The 27,481-nt window shown below is 36.9% G+C and overlaps 1 protein-coding gene across 13 annotated transcripts in view; it reads right to left on the reverse strand.

Annotated features, from left to right (window-relative positions):
- The window catches only part of ABI1 (abl interactor 1), a 100,124-nt gene that overhangs the window by 9,858 nt on the left and 62,785 nt on the right, over positions 1-27,481 (reverse strand). For 3 of the 13 annotated variants that reach the window (XM_074358037.1, XM_074358041.1, XM_074358045.1), the window contains exons 3-8: positions 16,363-16,539; positions 11,760-11,774; positions 10,931-11,031; positions 9,518-9,658; positions 6,762-6,862; positions 1,841-2,017 (exon numbers count right to left, since the gene is read on the reverse strand). In XM_074358037.1, coding sequence (XP_074214138.1) covers positions 1,841-2,017; positions 6,762-6,862; positions 9,518-9,658; positions 10,931-11,031; positions 11,760-11,774; positions 16,363-16,539 — 712 coding nt within the window. Of the gene's footprint in view, positions 1-1,840; positions 2,018-5,778; positions 5,860-6,761; positions 6,863-9,517; positions 9,659-10,930; positions 11,032-11,759; positions 11,775-16,362; positions 16,540-27,481 lie in introns of all 13 variants that reach the window. The other 10 variants (XM_074358048.1, XM_074358049.1, XM_074358038.1 and 7 more) reach the window with 6 other exon arrangements.

Below are 27,481 nucleotides of genomic sequence, written 5' to 3' on the forward strand. Positions count from 1 at the left end.
ACTCTATATACAGAAGTATATACAAGGATGTATATACTCAAACAAGTATGTGTGTGTATATATATATATGCACATATATATACACATATATATGACACTTTTAATAAATAAAACATTACAGCTTTGTAACTTAAAAAGAAAAAAAAAACCCACAAACTTAAAAAATTTATTTTAGAAACAACCCTTAGTAACTAGCCATGCTGGTTAGTACATAAACAAAAAGAAAGGCAATGCTGTGACAATACTAATCGTTATCACCACATTCAGACAGAGGGATATATGCACATCACAACACTAAGAACACTTACATACTACTACTACAACACCGACAGTAACTCAGGTTGAAGGATAATTAATTTGACAACACATAATAATTTATTTAAAAGTTGAGGCCAAATTTGCTTCACAATATCCAAAAAAATACAGACATTCAGTGATGAAAATGTCATTTGAGGATAAGTGACCCACCAAGTACTGTTTAAACACTACTACACAGACATGTGTTAGGTGCAGAGTCACCAAAAAGCCTTGTTGTGGAGTAAACTAAATGTCTAAGTGATGAAAAGAAAAATAATGAACATGAAGTAAAGATGGGACCTAAAAACGCAGTATAAAATGAAAATAATATATAGTTCATGAAACTAGTGAGCCTAATAATCAGATTATCTGTGGAATATTCAGCCGCCAGCTACTTTTCATTCCCAAAAGGAGACCAGGGGAAATGTGAGGTAAAATTCTAACTGGAGAAGTTTCTTAGTAGCTTAGATGAAAATTTTAGTCTGGAAAAGGATTGTATAAATTTGGGGATTATCTGTGATTGTGACATTTCTGCTAAAATGGTTTTCAATTCTTAGCAGTTTTTCGCTTATGACACAATTAATCTTTCACTGTAAAATTTAACCAAAAAATAAATAAGAGAACTTGCCCCCAGCTCTACTTTAAAATACTTGTTCAGAACACACATCATAAATAAAAGGAACTTAAAACCAACTTTCTATGTAAATGTGGGGTATTCAGTGTTTTTTAGGTAAAATAATACAACACAGCACACAGCTCTAGAAAGCAGCCAGCTACAAAAAGCCACGTGGGAAAGTGAGTTTCAGACTATGCCCCGTGATCACCACTTCAAGCCAGTAAAAGATACTGAACAATCGGCTCATTTCAGATTTCTCCTTGTTGGCGTGAGCATCTGGATATGGAAAGTGAAATTAGTGACTACCCTGAGCAATTTGAACTTTCTGACATTACATGCCAAAGCTATATTCTAATCTTATCAGCCTTTAAACATTGATTGCAGTTAGTGTTGAGATGTGCAATTTGAGGTGAACAGAAAGAAATCAAAAGAAAGTCCTCCCCACTGTTATAATTATTAGAGACAGAATAAGCAAGCATCACAAATGTTTCTTGATGGTTTTGAACTCATTTCAGTATAGGTTAACAAGCTTAAAAGTGATAGCCAGCAATTTTGTTCTATTATTGTAAAGAAAAACTGTCCCAATGTTTTTTAACTTTACTGTTATTGAATTGTATTAAACATGCAATAAAAATAAATTCAGCTTAATTAATTTCAGTGTTTTTCTTCTCGAGCTCTATTTACAGTAATAAAAATTTCATCAGTTAAATTTTCGTATACAAGTATACTCAGTAAGTCTTTTGAAAGTGATAAAAGCAATTATTCTTAAAATGGTACCATTCAAGGTCTAACTTCTTATAAAACAAAAATGAGCATGAAATAGCATGGTTTCAATTGTTGTCTATCACTGGTAAAAATAACAATTTCAAATAATTTCCTTCAAAGGGAGCTCCACCGCTGCGGTGCGCCTGCAAAGCACAAGCTTACTTGAATTCTGAGAATAAAGTGGACCTCCATTAACATGAGGCTGAGCAGAAAACTGAGCAGTCACAGAGGGAGTCCGTCTGTATCCACCAGAAGATGTCGAGGAAGTGGTAGAGTTGTGTCGAGAAATCTGCCTGGTCATTGTGCCATACTGGGAGCCAGGAGCTGAGCCCGGGGCTGCTGAAAAGCATTAGTCAAAGGCAACCGACAGAGAACTTGAGCATTGCACATCACCTCCGATGGCAGGACAAAGAGAAGGGGGGCTCTCGGTAAGAAATATTTATGACTTTTTTTTAAAACCCACAGCACATAATAAAGAGAAAAATAAAGATAAAGATAAAACATAGATAGCTCTATTTCTGAAGTTACAAAAAAGAAGGAAAAACAGATACTGTGTGGAAAGCTGCAAAAGTAAGTAACATTTTTAAGCCTTTTAATTTACCATAATCCCAAGTGGTATTTTGCTAATACTGTGTATAAATTTTTTTCTGTACCATTTTAGAACACACAGCTTTTATATGTTAACTGTGTCTCCCCAGCCCCAGCAAAGTAAGTACCAAAAGATAAGTCTGAGGTGGAAAGCATTTAGTTATCAGATATGAATGTATTAATCTGGCTTATAAACTTCTTCCTTTCTATTGCCAAATCTTCAGAAGCACAGTATAAGAATCTATCCAGCCAAACCTGGCTTAAATTATAAGATTTAAATAGTTAAGTATATTTTTCACATGTACTACTGTATTTATTTGAACATTTAATGTGATAGCAGTTAGTATCAATACATATTAAAATCATTTTCAAGAGAAGTATAATTTCGAGTTTCAAAGCACTTACATATTATATAATGTCAGATTTGCTATTTATCTCAAAATTTTTCAAAATAACACATTTTTCCATATCACTTAACTTTCTGTAACTGATAAAACAGAGAAAAAAAATTTAGACTCTGAAAAACATGGACATTTTAGGCAGCTTTGTGCAGAAAATCCATTGTCCTTATCCATACTTGGAGGGCTTTTTTTTCATACCACACCCAAAGCAATCTTTTTAAAAATTATCATGCATATCTAAACTATCTAAAGTATTAATAATACTTAAAATTTTATTCAATGTCATCTTTACCAACATTTCAGAAGTTTAAAATTTAAAAGGTTAATAAAAAGTTCAAAGCCTCTCAAGTTAACTATACCTTCCAAAGGTAACTCAAGATTCACATTATCATCCTTAACATCTAACCATGACAGTACATAAAAAAACAGCATCCTAGTTTCTTTTCATTCAACTGTCTAATTTAACTTCTCCTGGAAGTCATGCAAGTTATTAGAAAAAATACAGCAGAGGTTGTTCATGAAAAGAAGTGCCAATATTTAACATTTTGGAGCTCCCAAGCATAGGCAGTCACTATTTAAATCATCTACATGCTCATTTTCTAAACAGAAACATACTTTTAAATACTCTATTTAAATTCCTTCATGAATGAGTAATTTTGAACAACTAAGATTTCCAAAGAGCTAAGAAGTGACCCTTTAACCATTTTTAACAGAAATCTCAGTAAAATGTTTTTTGTATTTCTTTGACTTGTATAAAAAGTCTATAAAATCCAAGTTACTTTTATTGGTGATTTAAAACCAAAACCAAACTATTTACAGTAGTTCTAAACTATGCCTGTTTTACTAAACTTAATATCTTATTATGAAATAAATCATAATACCAAAGGGTATGTGATTGATACATAATTATATATGATATATAAATAATACATATAATATATAGTTATACATACTAATATAGTCTATATTTATAATGGTTATATGTATTTTTTCATAAATACTATATATATAAAGATATATATATAAAGATATATAAATATAAATATAAATATAAATATAAATATAAATATAAGTTAAAGGAAAAATTAGATAAATATCCAGCTCCAAGAAACAGAATATTACCAGTATCACTGAAGCGTCCTATTTGCCCCTTCTGGATCCTAAACTCTAAAAGATATGTGTTAAATGTTCCCTTTCTTCACTACATATAGTTTTTTTTTAAATCACAGATACTTATAACCTTAAACAATACATAGAGATTTTGTAAATTTATAAATTTTCATAATAGAATGATTATGTATTCTGTTGGATTGCTGTTTTCCTTTGATATTTTTTAAGATTCATCCATGTTGGTAAGTATATCAATGTATCATTTTTATTGCTTTCTTTGCATGTGACCATGCTATAATTATTTATCCATTCTACTGTTGCATCCTGGGTTGCATGCAGACTTTTGCTAGTATTATTACCACTACTATGAACATCCCTAAATATAGTGCCTAAGTTTCTTTAGAACAGTGATTCTCAAACGTCAGCACTGATGAGGATTTCATCCTGAGGGCTTGTTATAACAGATTGCAGGGCTCCAGTCTCAAGAGTTATGAATGAGGAGGTCTGGAATGGGACCTGAGAATTTACATTCCCAACTAGTTTCCCCATGATGATGCTATCAGTCTAGAAAATCATTCTCCAAAAACCACTACTCTAGAACAGTGGTTTTTAAAATCCATGGTCTTAGGGTCCACTCTAAAGTTAGAGAACCTCAAAAAGCTCTTTGAGGTGGGTTATAGTGAGGTAACTACCATACTAAAAATTAAAACTGATTTATCTTTAAAGCACATGAATACACAAATACACATTCCACTGGCTGTCAAAAATGATGTTATCATACGTTATGTAGCCTCTGGAAAAATCCACTGTGTACTTTTACTAGAATGAGAATGAAAAGGGCAAATAAGTCTTAGTATTATTATGGGTATAGTTCTGACCTCAAGAACCCCATGGAAGGATCTTGGCAATCCCCAGGAGACCCATTACCATATTTTGAGAACCAGTACTCTAAAGTAAGTATCTAGAAATGAAACTGATAAATCTAAGCTAGAAACCTGTTTCAACTTGACTAGGTAAAACATATTATTTTCTAAAGTGAATACGTCAACTAATGAATTCCCCGCAGCGATGCACTTTTCTGTTAGTGGACATCTTCAACAATATTTGGTGTTAGGAGACTCCTACATTTTTACCTATCTGGTAGATTTAAAATAGTATCTCAAAGTTTTTATTTTCATTTTCCTGATTATTATTAGATTGAGGGCATTTTTTTTTCACATGGACTTTCTACCAACAATTTCTATTATTACTAGGGTCTTTTTTTTTATTACCTCCTTTTGCTCCTTCTCCTTTGAGTACCAGTGCCCAGGTTTTGAAAAGAAGTTGCTAGATGGCTGTATTTCACAGAAACTGACACTCAGCTCTCATTACTCAAAACAACCCTATCCATTTCTACCCAAACGCAATTGTACTTTTCTAGGCTGACGGTTTTATACTGCGTCTATATTTGGAATTCCTTATATGCTCAATCCAGTCCCTCCAACTTGGGAATAATTTAAATGTGTTTTATTGAAAAGAGTTTCAAGGCATTCTCAGACACTGTAAATACTGGGCTATTTCAGCATTTTTCAACTGCGATCAGAGCACCTCACACCACACATCCTTTTCCTTTTCATTTTTCTTCCTCCTGTCCCCTGACTTCACCCCCATTTCTTTGTTGTATATACCAGGGAGTTCCAAATCAAGTTTCACTTAAAAAAAAAAATACTGCGTTACTAATAAAAAAAAATTTCTGAACAATCACTGCTATAATTTTCTTCAATGCAAACCATGTTAAATTGGTTATAAACTAGGCACAGAAGCATTTGGCATCGCAGAGAAGTTTCTGTGTAACTTCAGAGGCCTTTCACCAGAAGAAATTAGTGGTAAATTAGATTTAATATTTTAAACTTTGTATTACCACCTACAACCTAGTATCTATTAAAAGCTAGCCATCTACCAGAGGGGTTTATTGTGAATTATGCAAAGTAAGTTAGGTCACTGCTGGTTATGCAGTCTCACCTATCCCTGCGCTCACTGGGAGCAGGGGCGCAAGAGGGGGCGCTGGTGCAGCTCCAGGAGGAGGAGGGACAGACACGTTTTCTAGTAAGATAGTTTATAATTCTGCTCAGAGTGCAAGAAAGAGAACTAACCATTCTGAAACAGTAAGAAAGTACACTGTTTTGGAAAGCAGAAAAAAAGAAACACACCCATATGTAAAGCACATTCAAGCGAGTAAGAATTTTACTAGATAAAAAGGCCACTGAGTTCACACTTGCATTAACTATAAAATATGCCTGTTTTTATAAGCTTTTTCTCCTTTCTCAACAACATCCTTGAGAAGCTAAGAATTTTTCCCTAATGTTTTGATTATCGAACTTAGTTTTTAAATGTATATTTTTAACACCATAGAGTTTTCCTTTCATTTACTAAAAAAATCAAGAGATCAATTTTATGCTCTGCAATGATTTCTCAAAATTTTAAATAATCTAAAAAATAAAAGAGCTTTTCCTAATTTAATCCCATTTTATATTCATGGCATTTTATTGAAGTATGTATTGAATATCATACATAAATACAGTAAAGTCACAGAACCAGCTAATACCAGAGTGATAAACTAGCCTACAAGGCCACATCAAAGCTCAACGATACCTAACTCACATTAAAGACACTGATCTTTTGGTTGAATTATCAACAATACTGGTTGCTGTTGAAATAATAAATATCATTCTTGACTTGTGCCAGAGGCAAGTATTTCTAAAGCAAAATTGTCAAAAAGTTATTCAATAAAGCTATTTAATATGCTATTTTATATGTAAGGAGAAACAGCTATAAAATTATAGACTGAAAACTAATCAAAAACTGTTTTTGAATTTATTCATTTTCATTCCAGCAACAATCACATAAATCTAATCATTTTATCTAACAGAACTAAATTAATTCAGACTTCCATAATAAAGCTCATAAATACTACCACATATTAAAGTGAATTACAGGTAACATACCTGGCCCAACAGTGGGCGGTGAAGGTGTAGGCACGGCAATGGGGATGCCAATACTGCTGCTTCCACTGTTTTCCCGGCTCCCACTTCCTCCACTGCTTCCACTGCAAAGGAAAGAGAAAAACTGTGAAACAGACTGCAATTCCAGAGATTTATCCAAAAAAAAAAAAACAAACAACAAAATCAACTCAAAGCCACTCAACACTCTTTTTATATGTGTGTGTGCATGTGTTTATATATATATATATAGATATAGATAGATAGATAGATAGATAGATAGATAGATAGATATACACATATACATATATATACACATATACACATATATATATAAACTGTTCAATACAAAGTTTAACCCTAATACTTGAAGTGGCTCTCTGTTTCATTCTATTTCTCCATCTACTGGAAACCAATATAATCATACAGTACTCAGAACTATCAAAAGAGATCACTGAGAAATGAATGACCAATATCATAATATAATACAATGAGTCAACAAAGATTTATTTAAAACCTAGTAGAAACAGCAGTGAACAAAGCAGGTATGAACTACATTGTCATAGAACTCTTAGTTGAGAATGGGGGAAGTAGACATTAAAAGATAGTGTGAGGGAAGCCACAAAAGATGCAATGGAAGTTAATGAAAATGGTAACCAGTTTTAGTCTGAAATCAGTATGTAAACCTCCACTCACCTGAAACAATGGTGATAAAACAAATTTTTGGAAAAAATGAGCAAATGACCAAAAAAAAAAAAAAAAAGACAATAATGAAGTTTCTGGCAAGGAACATCCTAGAACAGTCAATACTGTTAAACTCTAACCAATTCCCTACTATTCTAATCCCTACGGATTTCCTGTCCCTGCAGGTGTATGATTTTGCACTGACCAGCTTTAGTGAAGTGAACATGCATGTGAATACGTACACAGATGTACATATGTGCACACGTGCAGCCTTAAGCTCCATATTATATGTTTTAAATCACATCACTGGCTCAACAGGCCCAGAAACCCAACAGGGCAAAGATATGCACTGCACAGATAAATTTTTTTCTCCAATATGATAATTCTATAATTACATAATCACACACTAATACAAGGGAGAAAAGTGATTTATATAACAAAAATAGCTTTGATGTGAAGGCCTCTCTACTCTCTCAAGCTGGCCAACACTCTGCTTTGTGCCATCACTGCATCGTAAACAGATGAGTATTTCTGCACTTAATGCTCTTCTACAATTACTGGCTTATGCGCCTTTTTCTAATGAAGGTTGGCGAGTAAGAGCCTGTGGACCAAATGCGGCCCACGGTCTGATTTTTATAACCTGTGAGCTACGAACATTTTTTTTTTTTTACATTTTAAATAGTTGAAAAAAAAATCGAAAGAGGAATAATACTTTACAATACATTAAAATTATATGAAATTCAAATTTCAGTGCTATATATAAAGTCTAACTGGAACACAGCCACACTCGTTCACTTACATGCTCCCGGTGGCTGCTCTCATGCTACAATGACAGAGCTGAGTAACTGCAGCAAAGACCATATGGACCACAAATCCTAAAATATTGACAATCTGGCCCTTTATAAAGAAGTTTGTTGATCCCTGTTCTAACAGAATGAGCTCCTGAAAAAAAGAACTGTTTCACTGGTATATCCCTGGTAGTTAACGAAGTAACTCTTAACAACTGGTTGTTGAATATGATTAAACTATTACAGCATCCATTACAGAGGAAAAACATAGTTTGATATAATAATTCAATAACAGACATTATTTTTTTAAAAAACAATTTTTTCCTCTTTGATCTCATAGTAACTGGAGATATCGATATGACAATCTAATTGCTAACAGTACCAGTAACAAACATCATTTAGTTAGCACCGAAGAGCTATGGAACTGAATCCCCAAAAATGACTTTGCCAGGTTGTACCTCTAATAAAACCAATGTAAAAGTCAAGATGAAGAGAGGTTCCTTGCCCAAGTTATTAAGTGAGAGGTAAAATCAAAGAACAAGACAGATTAAGCTATACAGTAAATTTGTCTGGCTTTATAGAAGTACCCCAAAATAAAGTAGCTACTTTTGGGGGGAGGAGAATAGAGGCAATAATTGGAAAAGGGATGCTAATGTTCCATTTTCTGATCTGGGTGATGGTTACATAAGCGTGTTCAATTTGTATTAATACATCAAGTTGTTATTCTTAACAAAGTATACACTGTTCTCAATATATGGTATGCTCCATAATCAAGTTTTTTAAAAAATCTACTGGGTAGCTGATTTCTAGAACTTTTTTTGGTAACAATTTATGTAAGAACATTCTAGTAGTCAACTCTCTGAAGAAATTCTTCCCCAGATCTAAACTAAGTCTTCTTTCCTCCAGCCTCTTGAAGTTTAAATCACATTGTATGTTTCTGATCTCTAACCTTTTATCCAGAGAATTTAAGAGTGGTTACCTTGATCTTTTCTAAAAGATTGTTTTAAAAAACATTCTTTAGCCTTGATCCAAATAAATAGTTGTACTTCTGTCAAAAAGAAGGAAATACAAGCAATCTGCTAGTGGTATAAGTAGATACTAAAAAAAATCTGAAAAACAGAAGTTACGACACAAATTTACAGAAACATACACAATACTATTACCCTCAACTTTTACATTCAATATCAGCTTTCAAACAGCACTTTACCTTTACCAGCAACTTTATAGGAGTTTTTCACCAGCCAAGAATGCACATTCTCAGATGTTCAAAATCTCAACCTGAAAATTTACCTGTGTGTCCTTGGTCTCTGATTTAAAGAAGCCGTCCTGCCCGGACTGTGCTGACTTCCAAGCCTAGCAGGACTTGTCATGTAGTCATTAGGAACTGTTGGAGGTTTAACAGGTTCCAGGGTTTTGTAAGGAGTATTTCGTCTGAAGAAACATAACAGAGAAAGGAATAATGAATAAGAAAAATAAAACGGTATTTTTCCCCAAATTTGTGACTAGGTCTTTATAACCAAGTATAATACAAGCTTTTTTTTTAAAATAATAAAGTTTGATTTAAAAGATGTTTTAAATGGGGTATAAGAATTTTGTTACTTTAACACAAAAACTAAAATTTGTTACCTTTTCTTAGGAAAACCTTGGAAAGGGTAATTTAAAAGTTCAACCTTATTTCTAAAAATAATGGTTATAATTTTTAAATGCTCAGTAATATCAAACTCTGAAATATACATTATTCCCAGCTCAGTAACCCACCAGCTGCTGTCCTTGTATATTATGGAAGCTACATAGCTCCCCTGCAACTTATTCCTCCCTCAATACGGAAACGTATGGACAAACACAATCTGATCCTGGATGTGATGTCATTAATTTCTCAATAAACGATTTTAACTTTTCTGTTTAATAACTTCATATGTTTTTTTCAGGGGCAAGAGGTTTACAGAATGAAAGCAGAAACTAAGGTCCTCTAAAAAAGTTGACTGCTGATCCCTGTTACTATAGAATAACAATTCCCCACCCCTCCACCAAACACAAGGAGTGTAATTTTCCATAATAAGGTGAATAATCTTTCAGAAATGTCTTACCAAGTATTCAATATTTGAATTGCACAGAAAACTGAGAAGGAAGAAGCAACAAACTGTTGTCTTTTCTACTTCTTCACTGGCCTTCTGGAAGCTACTCTGGTAAGAATGCCCCTAAGACTCCAGCAGAAGCAGTTAGGGACTCTTTGCCTTGAGCACTTCTAAGTCTCAAGTGAAACAGAAATAGGGGAAACAAAAACTGCAGGCTACCAAGCCAAAATACACAAAATAGACCACTTATTCAAAGTCCCGCAATATAAATATTGCAAATACATGTAAAGACACCAACCATATATAGAACGCTCTGGTCATTTCATTTTAAATAAACATGTCAGATTTACATATATATTTTTTAATGAATTAGAAGATAAAAAATTTAAAAATGTTCATTTACACACATACAAAAGAAGATTTTTAGTACAGAGTTCTTTAGAGAATATTACAGAACAGGCAGATTCATTTTGGATTCTGTTCAAGGAAATAAGAACCAAAATGAATTTGTGGAAGGTAGTGTCACATAGAGAGGGTCAGTCACAAGGATCCATGCATTAACTTAAATTACGAAACATCCTTTCCTTTAGTATGCAAACTCTCTTGTAAGATGTAGCTGAATTCTTACCCCAGCGTTCCCCGGCCTGACATGGGAGGACTCGGTGGTTTCTGAGTAGGAGGATTTGTTCTCGACAGTGTGCCAGTTCTTGCGGGCTGGTTATTTCCATGCTAAAATGTGGAAAGAAAAGAGTTTATTTTTATATCAAATTGTTCTCTGGGTGTTTTGACACCATGTATTATTATTTTTTTAATATCAGAATGTGAAGTAAGGATTCCCAGACAGTTTTAATAACAGACTTTGGTACTACATTTTAAAAAGTCAAGTTATCACTTACACTTGGCTTTTCTTATTATTTTGTGCCATTCATACCAATTTATTACAAAATACAGGTAACATTATTAAATTTTATACATTATTTTATTGTTAAAACACGTTTACTGAGATCTAATATATCTGCAATTCAAATACTGGGTATTCTGAAATTTTTGAAATGTGTGCATGAATATAAACCACAGATCTCAGTGTCAACTGCTTAACTATCCATCTGAAAAATCATCTTTCCCAACAACTCAGTAACAAAGTCACATATAATGTCTGGGAAACCTCCTAACTGTAAGTCAATAAAAGCAAGGCAACTATCAAAAAATGAGCAAAGCAATAAATGTTAGCAAAATTAATGTTCCTATATAAATGCAGATGTCAATATATCTTTGATATATTAACACATCCAAGCTAAATGTTGCTGATTTGAACTGAGTTTGAGTATATTTAATCTACATAAATCCTATGGGGAAAAAGCAGACAGACACAGGAAAAGTTTTCAAATTTTAGTGGCTCTGCAAGCCTCTATTGACATAGAGGGAATACTGTGGATCAAATAAGTAGTATCTCTTACCTTGGCTTTTAGCCACTTTACGTTGGCAAAAAAAGGGGGGGAAAAAGTAGAAATTAATTCTGGATACGTTATATCTGATAGGACAGGTTTACATTTACAGTCACTCAATTCATGTTAACAAGCTTTTTACCCAGCCAGATTTTGCAAAGTTTGTAAAGGAAAGATATTCATAGGCAGTAGGGAAGTATCACGGGTATCACATACTTTTTCAAAGTAATATACTTACAAGGAAATCACCACGTAATTATGCCAATCTCACGTAGATCCAATAATTTCTAAGGTCAGTATTTTATTCTATGATACTAACCCAACAAAATCATAGATGATTAAAAAAAACAAAACTGATTTAAACACAAACACTATACCTCATTAAACGTATGGCTACTTTAATACATCAGTGACCAAGACTCAGACTTCTGGAAAATGACTGCCCATGTATGACTACTCATTATTTGAATAGTAGTATGATATTTTAAAGTGATAAATTGCAAATATTAAAATTCAAAATTCAGAAAAGGACCTAGCACCTCAGTTTTTAAAAACAAAATTACAAATCACAATAATAGCTTAGCCAGATTAATTAAGAAACAGAGTCGGAAAACCCTCTCATGTGAAGCTTATGAATCTAAATCTCAGGCAGGCCAATACTACTAGGAACTTTTAAGTTGCTTTAGCTCTAAATTTTCTTCTGAACAAATCTGGCCATAATACAAAACAGAAGAAAAGCTGCTCTGAATCTAAAGGTTACTTCTATGAAAGCCGGCTAGCCTGTATGTACGAAACGATGGGTCGAAAGCACCACTGCTTATACCGTACCACTTAAGAGAAACTATTTTCAGGTTGCAGAGTCTAACTTCTTCTAGATATTTGAGAGTCTCAAGTTCTTTCCATAACATTTGCCATTCTAAACACGTATCTATCATTTTTCAAGAGACCATAAAAGCAACATTAAGAAAATCATCCAAAAAAGGAATACACTTTGCCTTTGATATATTCTCATTTCTAGAAAGAAACTGTGCTAGAATTTTGGTATTCTTTAATGTTTGTTTAGAATGATGTGGCTCATTTTTATCTAGATTAAACAACGTCTGGAATTCTACCTAGACGCTACATTTCACACCTGGATTTAGAAATTAAACGTGAATAACCTTATTATCCTTGAAATAAGATATATTAATAAGATAGCATTACAATACACTAAATAAATACTATTCTTTGGTAACTTAGAAATATTCTAAATATGACCACACATCTTCCCTCATTTGCTATTTCAAGCAAACAAAAAAACAAACAAAATAGCATTTAAGTATAAACTATGAAATGAAATAATGAAAGGAAAATTAGATTGGGAATAAAAATTCTAGTTGAACTCTGCTACTTTGCAATAGTGTAACCTTTAACCTCTCCCGTGGAGCTCAGCCTCCTCTGCTAAGTGTGTGTTTATGATACAGATGAGAGGGGGTTCGGGAGTGCTGGAAGGAAAATGACCTCTGTATCTTACAGCTCAAAACACTGTAATTGTTATTCACAACCTAAAAAATTTTCCACTTAAATGTCTCCCAAACACATTCAAAACAAGGCTTTTTATTTCCTTAAGGTATCACTTCACTTCCTTAGTATTTACATATCTGGATGAATCATCTTACCATTTCCCTAGACTCGTAGGTGGAAAACAACAGAACTCTCTCTGATTCCTCCCCACCTGCAGGCCCTCAGTAGATGAACAGACCTGCACACCACAGGTACAGAAAGTATGAGGCCTATTCTTTTTTTGGAATGATTCATTAGCTCACTACTCTATTTAATAAAATCAAAACCTTTTTAAAAAAAAACATTCCTATGAATTATAAAGCTTTAGTGTCTCGACTAATAAAATGTAACAACTCCTGGATCACCTGGTCTTTCAAAGGCTTGAAAACAAAGTCCTTCATAAGCTATGAACCAGACTATAAAGCTCTTAATTGTTTATCAGAAATAAAGTTAGATGTTTCTACTAATACTCAAGCCTTCTCTAGCTCACTCTGAAACCTTGTGCTCCTTTTTATTAGGATGACCTTCAGTATTTTTATTTTTATTTTACTTAATTAGGATGAACTTTTTGTTCATTCTCTTTTCATTCTCCTTTTGGCAAATGTTCTAATGTTTTCTCTATGCAAGGATTCTCTTATTCATATCTTACATTGTTTCCAAAAGTCAAACCAAACTTAAGATATTTTTCCATATTTTAAGTTCTTACTAAACTTACGTGTACCATCTATTTCATAGCATAAAATGCACTGACATAGAAAATAACATTTAAATGACTAATATAAATACCAAAACACTAAAATTTACATCACAAAGGAAAAAATATGATGGAATATTAATCATGGAGTACAGAAACCTTTACATAAAATTTGGTAGCTGTAAGAAGTTTGGATACAATTTTTTAACAGTCTGTGTATATTTTTTTTAAATACCAAAACATCAAAGTCAAAAGCCAAACAGCAGCATGAGAAAATATTTGCCAAAATATAAGGAGCTAATTTCCTCGATAGAAAGAACCCTTAACTCAGTAAGAAAACAAACTTCTAAACAGAAAAGTAGGCAAAAGATAAGAAAGTTATTCTAGAACTGTAAGTAGAGTGTCTTCCAATACTTAAAACACTGAGTTTAAAATAACTTCAAACTTTTCCCTTTTGTAATTTTGACTCTGGCATTTGTTCATTAATTAACTACCCAAATTTCCAATTTTCACATATCTCTACAATCTTTAAGAAATATTGAAGCCAATGATTTTTAAGGGAAATAAAACAGGAGAAATAAAGCAGCAATGAGACTCCTGGGGGAAAAATAATTGTGTGTTTGTATAACAAAGAAATCAATATGGACAAATAAGCCATATATCAGCTTTTAAGATACACTGTTCTCACAAACCACCCACTCTCCTACCCACAGAAATACATTTCAAAATAGTCCATATAATAATGTAAATGTACTTAATGCCACAGAACTAACTGTACACTTAAAAATAGTTAAATGGTAAATTTTGTTATGTATATTTTACCACAATAAAAAACTTAAAAAAAAAATCTGTGTCTAAAGTATCCAAATTACAAAATGTAGATTGTCACTTTCAGTGTGTATTATGCGCTTTCAGTATACATTATGCTGTGTTTGTATTTCCCATTTTATACATACATAATGACACAGTTAAATTATCTCACTCAAAGTTTCCTTATAAAATCTGGTTTCATCTTATACTCTGCTAAGTACTATGTATTAAACTGTGAAACACAATTATCAGTGGAGAGATAACAGAGGATATTCACTTCGAAGATGGTGATAGATTTTTTTTTTATGAGTGTGTACTGCTTTGGCAGCAAGAAAAATCAAGATTAAACAAAAGGGGAAGTGAGCAAGTGAGAATGGGTGCGCTCATATCTCTGTACATGTATACGTATCTATACATAATTTTCACTCTCAAGACAGGTAATAATACAAAAGAAGTTCTTCCGAAATTCAAATTCTATAGATCAATCTAGTCTAAAATACCTTAAATTAAAATTGACTTACATTCTTATACAACCCTAGCCATATCCTTGGGTAAAAATATAAGAAACAAGTAGCTTCCTCTACATTTGCAAAGTGCTCCAACTTCCAAGCGTGACAGTGAAGGGCAGATTCCAACAGTCTCAGAGAAGAGCAGAATAAAGAGCAGTGTTATCAGCTACACTCCCCTCTTGATCAGGAACCCCAGACAATTCATATGGAACAAACCCAGCAATAGCATCAGTCAGATAACCAGCTAGGAAAAACTTCAAGATTCTAGCTGATTCCTAACAAATTATTCTGGACACCAGAAACAAAATCAAATAATGATCCCCTAGGAAAGGGACTACCAAATTTCAGCAGAATAATTTATCCTGAGCAGAGATGGCTGAAGAATTCAGGTAATTCCAGATGCTTGCAAAATAACACACGAATACCTAAAATGATGACAGGCTGCAGGTATCCTTCAAGAACAGCTTATTTCTGCAAAGCTCAAAAAAGGACATGGGCAACATATTACCTCTTTCCTAAAAGGCTGCTGGGGCAGGGGATTCCAGGAGAGTGGGGAGTGATGCACAGAACAAAAATACATATAATTGTTTCATTTTCCATAAATTGCTGAAATTACATCCCTATCTACATCGATGCACTAATATACACACATATTTAGAAATAAAAGAATGAAAGTATTTATAAATTATTTTCTAAACCAATTCTGAAAAGGATATACATTTCTTATTTTTAAATATTTATTCAGTAGCGAAAGCAAGACTTGGCATCCACAACGCAAATTTGTAACATTAGTCTAGGATTCAAACAGCTTAATTAATGAATAGCTATTTCAAGTCATATTATCTTCTTGAATACTGCCTATTCCACAGGTAAAATTCTACCCCAAGCTTATATAATACACAATTGATATTAAATAAATGTTCTATGAAAACTGTAATGCTAGTTACAAAGAAAATCTATTAATTCTTTAAGAAAATCATCTTTATCACCATGTTTCTTATCCAAAATATTTACTGAATATGCAAATTATTTCCAGTTGATACAATATAAAAACGCTCACCTTGACACCATGGCCCACGTCATCCAGAACTGTGTAGTCAATAGGTTTCCGAATATACCTTACAGGACGCTCCATATTTGCAGGTGCTATTATTTTGTGAGTTCTTGATGTATTCTTATTTGTTGTCAAAATACCAATTTCTCTTCGAGCCACTTTCTCTTTATGAATGTCCACAGTCTGTATTTTACATTTGAACAAAGCAGGAAAATTTTATTTTGCATAGTAAATAATATACATGATATTCATAAGTAATAGACCATAAGACTGTATCATGTCTATTTTCCTGTGAACACTGTATCTTCCCCTTAAAAATTAAGCAAAATAGTATCTTTGAGGCTCAAGACATGTACTATAGAAAACTGATTAAAAGCACAAACTAATTTACTGGTTTTGATTCCAAAATGATTCTCAGGAAAGCAATTTTCTTTCCTAAAGACCTGGTGTGCATGGAAAGGGAAGGGGACCTGCTCTGTGTAGCTTACTTTATTTTATAGGGATACAGACCAGAAAAAAAATCAATAATTACAGCTTGATGAAGTAAGTGCCAGAATGACACATGGACAGTTTATTTGAAATTACTCTAAAGGTATTCAGAGCAAGCTATCCAACTAGGTTGAGAAGGCTTTACAGAGTAAGAAGGTTTTAAGGCATCAATAGGAATATAAAAGGCAAACACAAACATCATTCAAAGCAAAAAGAACAGTATGTTGCAGCAAAGGTGTAAGAGGAAAAAAAAAAAAAAAAAAAGAAGAAGAAGAGCGGAAGTTACAATCTGGTAGCACACATCTATAGCCAATCCAGTACCTGCCTTCACAACTTTAAAGTTTTCCCCCCTTATTTAATTTGTCAAAATTTAAAAACTGGATAGCAGTCAGTACAAGAGAAATAATTATACAACCTCTCAACAATTTAAACTTTGTCCTAACAGTAATGAGACACCAGTAACAAATTTAAATTGAGTGACATCATCAGATCTGCATTTTAAAAGATCCCTCCAGCACAGGTTTGGGGACAGACAGAAGCCTACTGGCAGTGAGAACAGTTAGAAAGCAATTATAATAGCCTACATGAGAAAATGCAAGGATACGGACTGAACTGAAAGCAGGGGAGGGGTGTGGTGAGGTGGGGTGCAGGGAAGCTACTGTCAGAAAAAAAAAAAAGTTTAACAGTGTATGCATTTTTGCACATCTTGTGAAAAAAAAAAAAGGTACTGACTCCCTCAATTCTGCATATTTATATAGTAAACAGCCTTAGAAGATATAGTGTCTCCATGCAGAGGAAAAGGCAGGTTTGTTTACTGTCCAGTATAATAAAGATAATGTCACTCCCCAGGGCAAAGGTCAGGAAGCCTTCCTGCCCATTATAAAGGATCTGGTCCCCAAGGCTGGGAGCTCCTTTCCTATAACACACCCAGTTGTGTGTGCAGGCATCATCTGGCTCTTTGCAGCATCCTGTAGAAATTGGGGCTGATTAACTGACACAAATGCTGACACTCTGGCTACTACCATGAGTAACGACATCCTTTGTCTCTGACCCAGGAGTCTCATGTCCCCTACTAGCATCCATGGAATTGTGGAGGGCTAACTTGTTCATTTCCAAGAAGAGTAAAATCTCAAACCCTTCACAATTTTTGAGTTTTGGTAATGGTGGAATACTGACAAAGGAAAAGCTTTCTGGAAATAGAATGAAACGACAGTTAAGAGGAATTGAGAGAAGTCCACAGGAAAGGTGAATGAACATATTGACCAAATTGTACAGTCAACCAGGCAATGTCTGGTCCTATCCTTTATTGCCTGTTAAAGAGGCTGAATTAAGGTGGTAGTTTCAGGCTGAGTACCAGGACGTAGTTTCAAACACAGGGCTGAATGATGTCCTGGTTACTGTCAGCTATCCACCAAGCTCACCAGGTCTGCCTGGTAAACAACCAGTAATAAGGTTTGTCTGGCAGAGGGAGGCGGGAGCACATAAAGTTCTTTCAGACAGTGTTACGGAGAAACGTATCTACACTGAGTGTGAAAGAAGGGGAATTGTAACCAGTGTGGGCAGAACCAGGAGAATCTTCACAAGTGCGGCTGGTTTGCTTGGGAGAGTGTGGCGGGGGGCATAATGCTCCTTAAAGAAGAATGGCAACAGCTGGCTATCTTACTGCTCAGCTCCTCCTGCAATCTGTCTTCCCAACATTCAACCCACTGCAGTGAGCAAAAGACCTCGGCATTTTTGGCAGTGGGCCCTGCCCGCTGTAAGACAGCTTTGGCTCTTTTGGGAAACTTTCCCCAAAATAATTTCCCAAGGGCACTGACTAATCTCCAGGCTCTTCCAGAGTAAACTGGGTTTTCAATGATGATGAAGGTGATTCACCAGAGAGGAGAAACTCACCCAAAGAAATCTAGATAAATTTTCCCTATCAGACCTGCCATCTTTGGAAAACTCCCCTAGCCGTTCTGTTGAAATCAAGCAAGGAGTAAAGAGCTATGATCTTGACGATGGAGCAGCAAATTGCCCACGTTAGGTGGACTCCTAGAAACAACGATACCACTGCGCAGATCAAGCCCAAGTCAGCCAAAGGGTATAAACCCATGGCCCCCGCCACAAAGTCATGCGGCAGTAGCTGTTGACTCAAGGTGGTCTCAAAAGAAATGGATGATGTCAGCAACATGACCTTGCCACAGAATACAGGGCTTTGGGTGGGCCCAAAACACTGCACATTTATTTGGTTGATCAGCTTGCAGCTACAGCACTGCTCAAAACTCAAATAAATTCACCTAGTTTACTGGTGCAGAGCTGCTCTCACCCAATCTCCCCCTATACTCTTTAAAGAAAAAGATTAGGGATGGGGCCAAGTTCTCCAAGTCCCCAACGGGAGCTGAAAATCAAGCATACCTGGGTTTGCTAGATCACTGGAGAGGGGAGGGACTCAACATTTCATAGCTGTTTGATATACAGGAGCCCTTGTCACCTTCATACCACATCAAAGGAGGGAGAGGGTACGTGCCTTCATGAGGTTTGGGTGTGGCTCACAGTGGGGAAGAGAAGCTAACGTGTCCTTTTGGGTGGGGCTCTTAGGACCAAGTCAGTGTATTACTGCTGGGGATTCCACCAGTGAATGTGTCACTGGGATTGATACTTTACATGCCTGCACAGTGAACACTTTCAAGTGCCAGAAGGGATCATGCCAACGGGGAAGAGCCACATGTGGAAGAGCGCTAGCAGCCTTAGTGCCCCAGTCCTTATGGCCCCTCTGAGTGTAAGTTTCTGTGCACAGACGATTTTACTGACTGGAGCCTCTGGCCAGAGGAGCAGCATCCACTGGAGGTGCCCCCCGGGACTGGTACGTTCAAGACAGCAGCCACCCTATGACATCCCAGCTTTACATGAAAAAGTGGCAGCTATCCCTTTAGCGAAAATTTATCTTCCGTTCTGTCACCTAAAGCAAAGCAGTCGGTTCAATGAGGTCCTTGATTCACAGAGGGTCCCCTAAAAGCCTGGGCCTGGTACACTAATGGTTCAACTAAGCTGAACCCCCCCGTGGTGTCCAGTGGGCTGCAGTGCTGTTCGACCTCAGAGCACAGAGCTCCAAGTGGGTGTGGATGTTGTGCTCTGTGGGAGGAACTGACGGATGTTCCCACAGATCTGGCCGATATTCCCCTTGATAAACCTTGTTGTGTTTTCACTGACCTGGGGCTATTACCAGTGGCCTACTTGTTTGGGTCTGCTACTTGGAAGACTACAGACTGACATATTAAAGACTTGCCAAAAACTGGAGACAAATGAGAGTTGCTGATCAGACCACCTGGGTCACTAATATAGCCGCCCCCGTAAGGGCCCGTCGTCTAATGAGGCCAACTGGAGTCAAGCTGCTGATCAGCCTGCACCGCCCCGCCTGCCGTCACTGCTGCCCAGTCCATCAGCACAGATGTGTCCGCAGGTGTACCATCAGAGAACAGCCCCAGAGGGAAGGACTCTATGTTCCTGATGCAGAGGTGACCACTGCATCCCACACTTGTGACTCCTGGAAAGAGACCCATTTGGCTCATGGTGAGAGAGGCCACATCACTGGCAGACTGCCTACATCAGACCCTTGCCCCCCTCTCCAGGCTGCTGGTGGTGCCTCACCGCTGATGGTACTTTTTCAGGTTACAGTATTACAATTTCAATCCAATCAGCTGACTCCAGCCATACCACTGTGGCCCTCATCTGTGTCATGTTTTTCACTTTCCAAACCATTTGCTATCTGACAGTGCGATGCTTTTTACTGCAGAAGTCACTAAAAATGGGCTGTTCATCAAGGTATGTGACGGCCTTCTACACTCCCTGCCATCCACAGGCATCTTGTGCTGGTGAGTGCTGAAAAACCCTCTTCAAAAAACTCAAAAACAAAAAACTGGATTCAAAAATGGACAAAGGACTTTAGTAGACATTTCTCCAAACAAGATACACAAATGGTCAATAAGTATTTGAAACGATCACTAATCATTAGGGAAACGCAAATCAAAACCACAATGAGACATCATAACCATCAGGATGGCTACCACCCTGCAAACACACACACACACACACACACACACACACACACACACACAAAGAAAATAACAATTGTTGGCAGGGATGTGGAGAAACTGGAACCCTTGTGAACTGCTGGGGGGAATGTAAAACGGGGGAGAACAGTCTGGTGGTTCCTAAATACTTAAGTATAAATATAGAATTACCATGTGATCCAGCAATTCCACTGTTGGGTAGATACTCCAAAGAATTGAAAGCAAGGTTTCCAAGAGCTATTTGTACACTTATGTTTATAGTGGCATTATTCACAAGAGCCAAACGTGGAAGTAACCCAAGTGTCCATCGATGGAAGAGTAGATAGAGAAAATGTGGTTTTATATACAAAATATACATTCAGCAGAATACTACTGAGCCTTAAAAAGGAAATTCTGACACATACTATAACATGGATGAACCGTGAAGACATTATGCTGAGTGAAATAAACCAATCACAAAAGAACGGATATTATATGTTCCACTTACATGCGGTACCTAGAGTAGTCAAATTCATAGACAGAAAGTGAGACAGTGGTTGCCAGGGGCTGCAGGCAGGGAGGGACGGGAGCTGTTGTTTAATGGGAACAGAGTTCCAGTCTTGAAAGAAGAAAACAGTTTTAGAGATGAGTTGCACAACACTGTGAATGTACTTAACACCACTGAGCTGTACATTTAAAAATGGTTAAGATGGGAAATTTTATGTCATGTGTATTTTACCACAATTTTAAAAACATTTTGAATCAACTCAGAAGGATTTCTGACTACACCTCCCTTACCTCTTCCTGGTTTACATACATGAGCAAAGCAGTATGGTCACTGAATGTGGCTGAGCCCAGAAAGAGATCATTTCCTCTTGGCCACTTAGGACCTGCCCTGAACACGATGCTTCTTTCTTTCCCTTCAGTGGGAACCCCATGGTGGCCTGATTGGTACAGCCTCAGGGTGGCAGCCCAGCCAAAAGGGGGCCTTGGGAATTTTAACTTACTTCCAGTTTAGCCACCTGAATTACCTTGTTGTATTTCTGTGGTCTTACATAATAAAGATAATGACCAATGATTAAGTAAGTATACTCTTGTAATAGAAAAGAACAAATTTGATTCCATATTAGATCTGTTCCTTTGATTTCACTGCACTGCTTCCTGTCCTAGGCTCAGTCTTGCTGGTTCTGCACCTTTTGTAAAAGAATGTTGCCTGTAGCCTGAAATACACAGGACAGCCCATTCTCAAGGCTCTTACCTTTAAGGATATTAACACTTTTCCATTCATATAAAGATAACAAGTTGCAGATTAGAAAACAACGTTTGTTTTGTTGGAGGGACACCATGATCTGACCAAGGTGGACAGCTGCAAGAACAAAGGATTCCAAGAACAAAGAATTCCTACACCAAGAAGTCTGCAACAACCAAGCATACCTTCTCCCCTTTTTAGTGTAAAAGGAGCCTGAATTCTGACTTGGGGAAGATGGTTTTCCAGGACATTAGTCTGCCATCTTCTCGGCCTGTCGGCTTTCGGAATAAAGTTGCTACTCCTTGCCCCAACACCTTATCTCCCGATTTACTGGTCTGTCATGCGGCCAGCAGTAATGAGTTTGGACTTGGTAACACTCTCACCAAATCTTCTTACACTGGACCATGTGGACCAAAATGAGGGACGTAACAATCTCTAAATTTAATAAAAATGCCTTGTCCTTTTTGCACCTGACCCTTCCAGACAAAAGGTCAGGATGAGGGTCAGGGATAGCTGGAAAAAAGGAAAAGGTTAGCTACTGGAATGGGACACACTGGCTGTGCCGCAGTGGAAGGAGAACACTGGCACCTGTGGAAGAAACATTTTAAACCTCAGGAAATGAGAAGGACGGGCTTCTGTGATTTCTGTCTTTCTCAATCACCCCTGAAACCTTTCTCACAAAGGAAAATTCCCTGGTGCAGCTCTCCCAGATTATGCAACTGTCTTAAATGGAACTGACTGCTGGGTCTTCCCTACCCTGCACAACACGACCGCCGTTCTCCCTGGTGTCACTGAAAAATCTTTAGGAAGCAGCAGAGGATGGTCCAAATTCCTGAGCCTCCCACACAAAACACAGACCAGTAACTCCAGGGGCCTACCCACTCCGCCAATGAAATTATCACTTGGTCATCCCAAAGGGCAGACGACTGCCACCTAGGTGGTGGCACAGACAACTAGGGAAGACTGGACTGACTAGCTTAGGTACTTCCTCCAAAAAGAAAAACAAGTACTAGAGTTAGTTATTTGTAATGACTGGGAGCCCTAAGGCCAACCAGCTGTCCAGGAGGCAACACAGAAGAAACTGTCAGCCTGTGCTCCGTAAGTAGGTCCCACCTTGGAGGTAAGGGTGGGGCAACCACTGGCAACACCACATTCTTCACAAGAGTACTTGTGCAGAAGCCAGGCATTAACTGACCTCCCTCCAAAAAATGCAGTGACTTGCACTGTAGGGATGATCATAAGAGATCTTCAAGTGTTTAAGCAAGCACCACCAGCAGATTCTGTAGTCTGCAGACAGCTGTGCTCTCTCCAAAGTAGGGCTATTCTTGATTGGGAGGTAGGGGGGTTCCCACAAGGACAGCTGACTTGTTAATTATGTGTACTCTGCTCTGAGGTATTTATCCCTAAAATGTGAGTCATCCAATTAGAAAAAGGTGGTTTGAAATTGGTCCGTGACTTTAGCTGAGGTGAACAATGACATCATACCAGCTCTGGAGCCATTCAGGTCAGTCTCAATTCACCAGCCAGGATTGTTATGGATGACAAAATTGCCCTAGACTTCCTTCCTGCAGGCCAGGCCAAATCTGGGCACTCCCTATTCCTCCTGCAGTATGGGGTCAAGTAGAAAGTCAGTACGGAAACTTCCGGAAAAAGCCACTTGGCTCTCGGTAAGGCAGATCGTAAAAGTTTATGGCATTTGTTCAGCCAGCTGGTCGAGGACCCTGGGGAGCAGGGTTGAGGTCAAATTGCAGTTTGGCTTCATTCTGCTACCATATTGATAGTATATAACCTAAATCAGATGTTTTATGACACAAACTGAATGGCTCTGGTCCCAGCCTCTGTCAGACAGATTACTCAAGGTGACCAATGACTCACAGTAATCATGGAAAATTTTACCAGGAGCCATGAAGGCAGAGAAATGGGGGTTAGGTCTTGTTGGAAGGCAGTTATCCTTGGGCCATCACATTTCTGTGCATCCTGTAGGCAAAGGTACTGCCTCTCTTTGTTTCACACTACCTCAGGTATGTTTGTATAGCAAACAGCCATGAAGGATAGAAATGTCCCCCTGAGGAACAAAGGGCAGGTCTGTTCACTATCTAGTACAACAATGATGTCACCTCCCCCCCTGATTAAGGATTTTGAGAGTCACTGATGTTACCAATTGTAGTTAGCTAAATTTTTTGGGGGGTGCTTCTACGTATCTCTTATAAACGCTCTCCTTTTCTAACAAGTCCACACAAGATTAACTAGCACAAAGTTTAGCTAAATTCTGCTTGTCATGGAATTAAGTTTAGGTACTCATTACCCCATAGAAGGGAAAATACTGAGATTTCATTGGAAGGTAAAAAAGATGGATCACCACTCACCCTGGTTGGCTCCTAACTCCCTGAATACCCATTCTCTGTCTCTTTGACAAGGTCACCTGGCAGACATGGTGCCTCCAGGTTTAGTTGTAGGCTCTTCCTCTTTATAACCTCTCCTTGGCAAACTCATCCGCATTCAGGTTTAAGTTACTATACACACACATAAACTTCTTTATACATATTCTAGACCTCTCCTCTGTGCTACAGAATCATACAAACACCTGTGATGTTCCTCCCGGCTATTTCAATGGTACCTCAAAATGAATGTGCCCAAATTCATGCAAATAGTCAACTCAACTCTACTTCCTACTTCAGTTCTCTATCGCGTTACCCAGTTCAGACATCTAGCACGTATTTCATATTCAGTATCACTAAATCTTGACACATTTACCCTTAACCAACTGAAATTTGTTTCCTTCTCTTTCTGACAGTTTAATCCTAGTCAATCTAGGATCATCTCTCACCTTGGCTATTCATTTATTTTTAATGGAGGTGCTGGGGATTGAACCTAGGACCCAGTGCATGCTAAGCACACACTCCACCTCTGAGCTATACCCTCCCTTGCTCACCCTGGCTACTGCAACAGCCTTCTAACTGGTCCACCTGCATCCAACCTAGCCTCTTTCTAATCTGTTCTCCACGGTATAACCATGGTGATCTTACCAAAAAACTAAACTTGAGAAGACAAAATGAAAAAATTAAGGATCTTGAGGGTCACTGATGTTACCAATTGTAGTTAGCTAAATTGCACCTGCTTAAACCCTGTTGAAAAGAATATCCCACATAGCTCCCAGTCTTCATGGGAAAAACGAATTCAAAATGGCTCAAGTTCTTTCCGTATTTTTCTGAAACATCGTGGCATCCACAACACTCCTTAAAATCATCTTTTTTTCATCCTTCCTACTTTCCTCACACACTGTAGGACTATTCAGGACACTACTTCAAATTACTTGAAAAGATTTTTCTCTGAGTTTACTCCCTCCCCAGGCTCCCAATTCGGAATCATGAAAGTCCAAATCACAACCCGTCCAGCAACGTACAACCATCCATACGGCAGGGTGAGTGAATGAAGCAGGTGGGAGGAAAGGAACAGGCCTGGAACATTTGGAGAACAAGAGCACGCATATGCTCACCAAGCCAAAGTTAGCTTTTCAAGGGAGACCAGTTCTTTCTCATACTTGAATTTCCCTACTTTTCACACTTTATCTTTAGATGGACAAAGAAACAGTCTGATATAAAGAAAATTAGTTTTCAATTCTAATAGAATAAAGATAAAAAATTCAAGAGTAGCCCGAATTGAGAGGGACTAGCAGGCCCAGGGGAGCAGCCTACCGCAATCCTCAGACCCATGAATGAAGCAAGGTAAAAACCACTGGTTTAAAAAGGCACACAAACGTGAAACCAGAAAGCCTGGATTTAAACACTGACTCTTTCACTTACTAGTCATGAAATTTTACACAAGCTTTAACTCACTAAGATTCTATTTTGTTTATATAAAATGGGGGCTGGGCTAATACTAGAACCTATAATATTGCTTGATACAAAAAGTACTAAAAAAAGTTAACCACATCTGAAACATGTTTATCAAATGATCCAACCTAAAACCCTGCAATTAAGGCACATTATTTTCTAAAATATAAACATAAAAGCATGGACAGAGCACACCATGAATCAGAAACACGATAAATGTTGAACCGAGAGGACATTATGCTAAGCAAAATACACGCCAGATACGGGGGTGGAGCGGAGGGGGAACACTTCATCATCTCACTTATATGTGGAATCTAAAAACGTCAAACACTAGAAGCAGAGACTAGAATGTTGCTTAACAGCCGAGGGGAAGTGGGAGAAATGGGGAAATGTTAGTCAAAGGGTACAAAGTCGCAGGTGTGCAGGACGAGTAAGTCTAGAGATCCGATGTATAGCATAGTGACTACAGGTAATAACACTGTACTGAATCCTGGAAACGTGCTCAAAAAGTAGATTTCAGGTGCTCCCATCACACACACACAAATGGTAACTCTGTGAGGATGATATGCTAATTAGCTGGATGTTTGTCATATTTCATTAGGTATACGTGTATCAAATCATCATGTTGTACATGTTAAGTACATACGATTTTTATCTTAAAAAATAAAAAGAGGATGAATATGAATTATGTTCACATCTCCGTTTTGCCAATAGCAACAAAAAAAATTTTAGAAAACTCCTCAGAGCCCAGTCTAATAAACACTAAGATTCTAGAAGCTAGAAACTCATTGATTCCAAGGTAACTAAGTCCTAAAGGCTAAATTCATTTGAAAGAGGAAAGCAGATCTTACAGATCTGGGAATCAGTAGAACAAACTAGAGTAAAGATAGAAACTCAAAGACAAGTTCTAATAAATGACCATGCTGGATGATTCAGCACCTGAAGGAGAAGTGATAAACAGAAAGAATGTCTATGAGACAAATCTGGAAGTAATGGATGGGACAAACAGGTACAGGGCAATCACCTTGTAAGGCATTAGTCTACTCGTGAAGGCACTGTCTATAATCCAAAACTCATAAAAATTCAAGAACAGCGTTTAACACAGGACAGTATTTTGCTTTCCTGCTTAAACACTGAATGACAATAAAATAGTTTAACAACTTCCCTGTTCAGTTTTGAAATTATGCAATGGTTCCTCAATTTTTAATTTGAAGGAAATCTAATTTTTTGAATGCAGCCCAATGTTCACAGTAGCATTACTGACAATAGCCAAGACATGCAAACAACCCAAATGTCCATCAACAGATGACTGGATAAAGATGTGGCACATATATACAATGGAACACTTCTCAGCCATAAAAAATAAAATAATGCCATTTGCAGCAACATGGATGGACCTGAAGATCATCATTCTAAGTGAAGTGAGCCAGAAAGAGAAAGAAAAATGCCATATGATATCACTTATATATGAAATCTAACAAAAATAAAATTAAAAAAAATAAGGACACAAATAAACTGCTTAT

Source organism: Camelus bactrianus, chromosome 35 (assembly GCF_048773025.1).
Source record: "Camelus bactrianus isolate YW-2024 breed Bactrian camel chromosome 35, ASM4877302v1, whole genome shotgun sequence".
Taxonomy (NCBI): Eukaryota; Metazoa; Chordata; class Mammalia; order Artiodactyla; family Camelidae; genus Camelus; species Camelus bactrianus.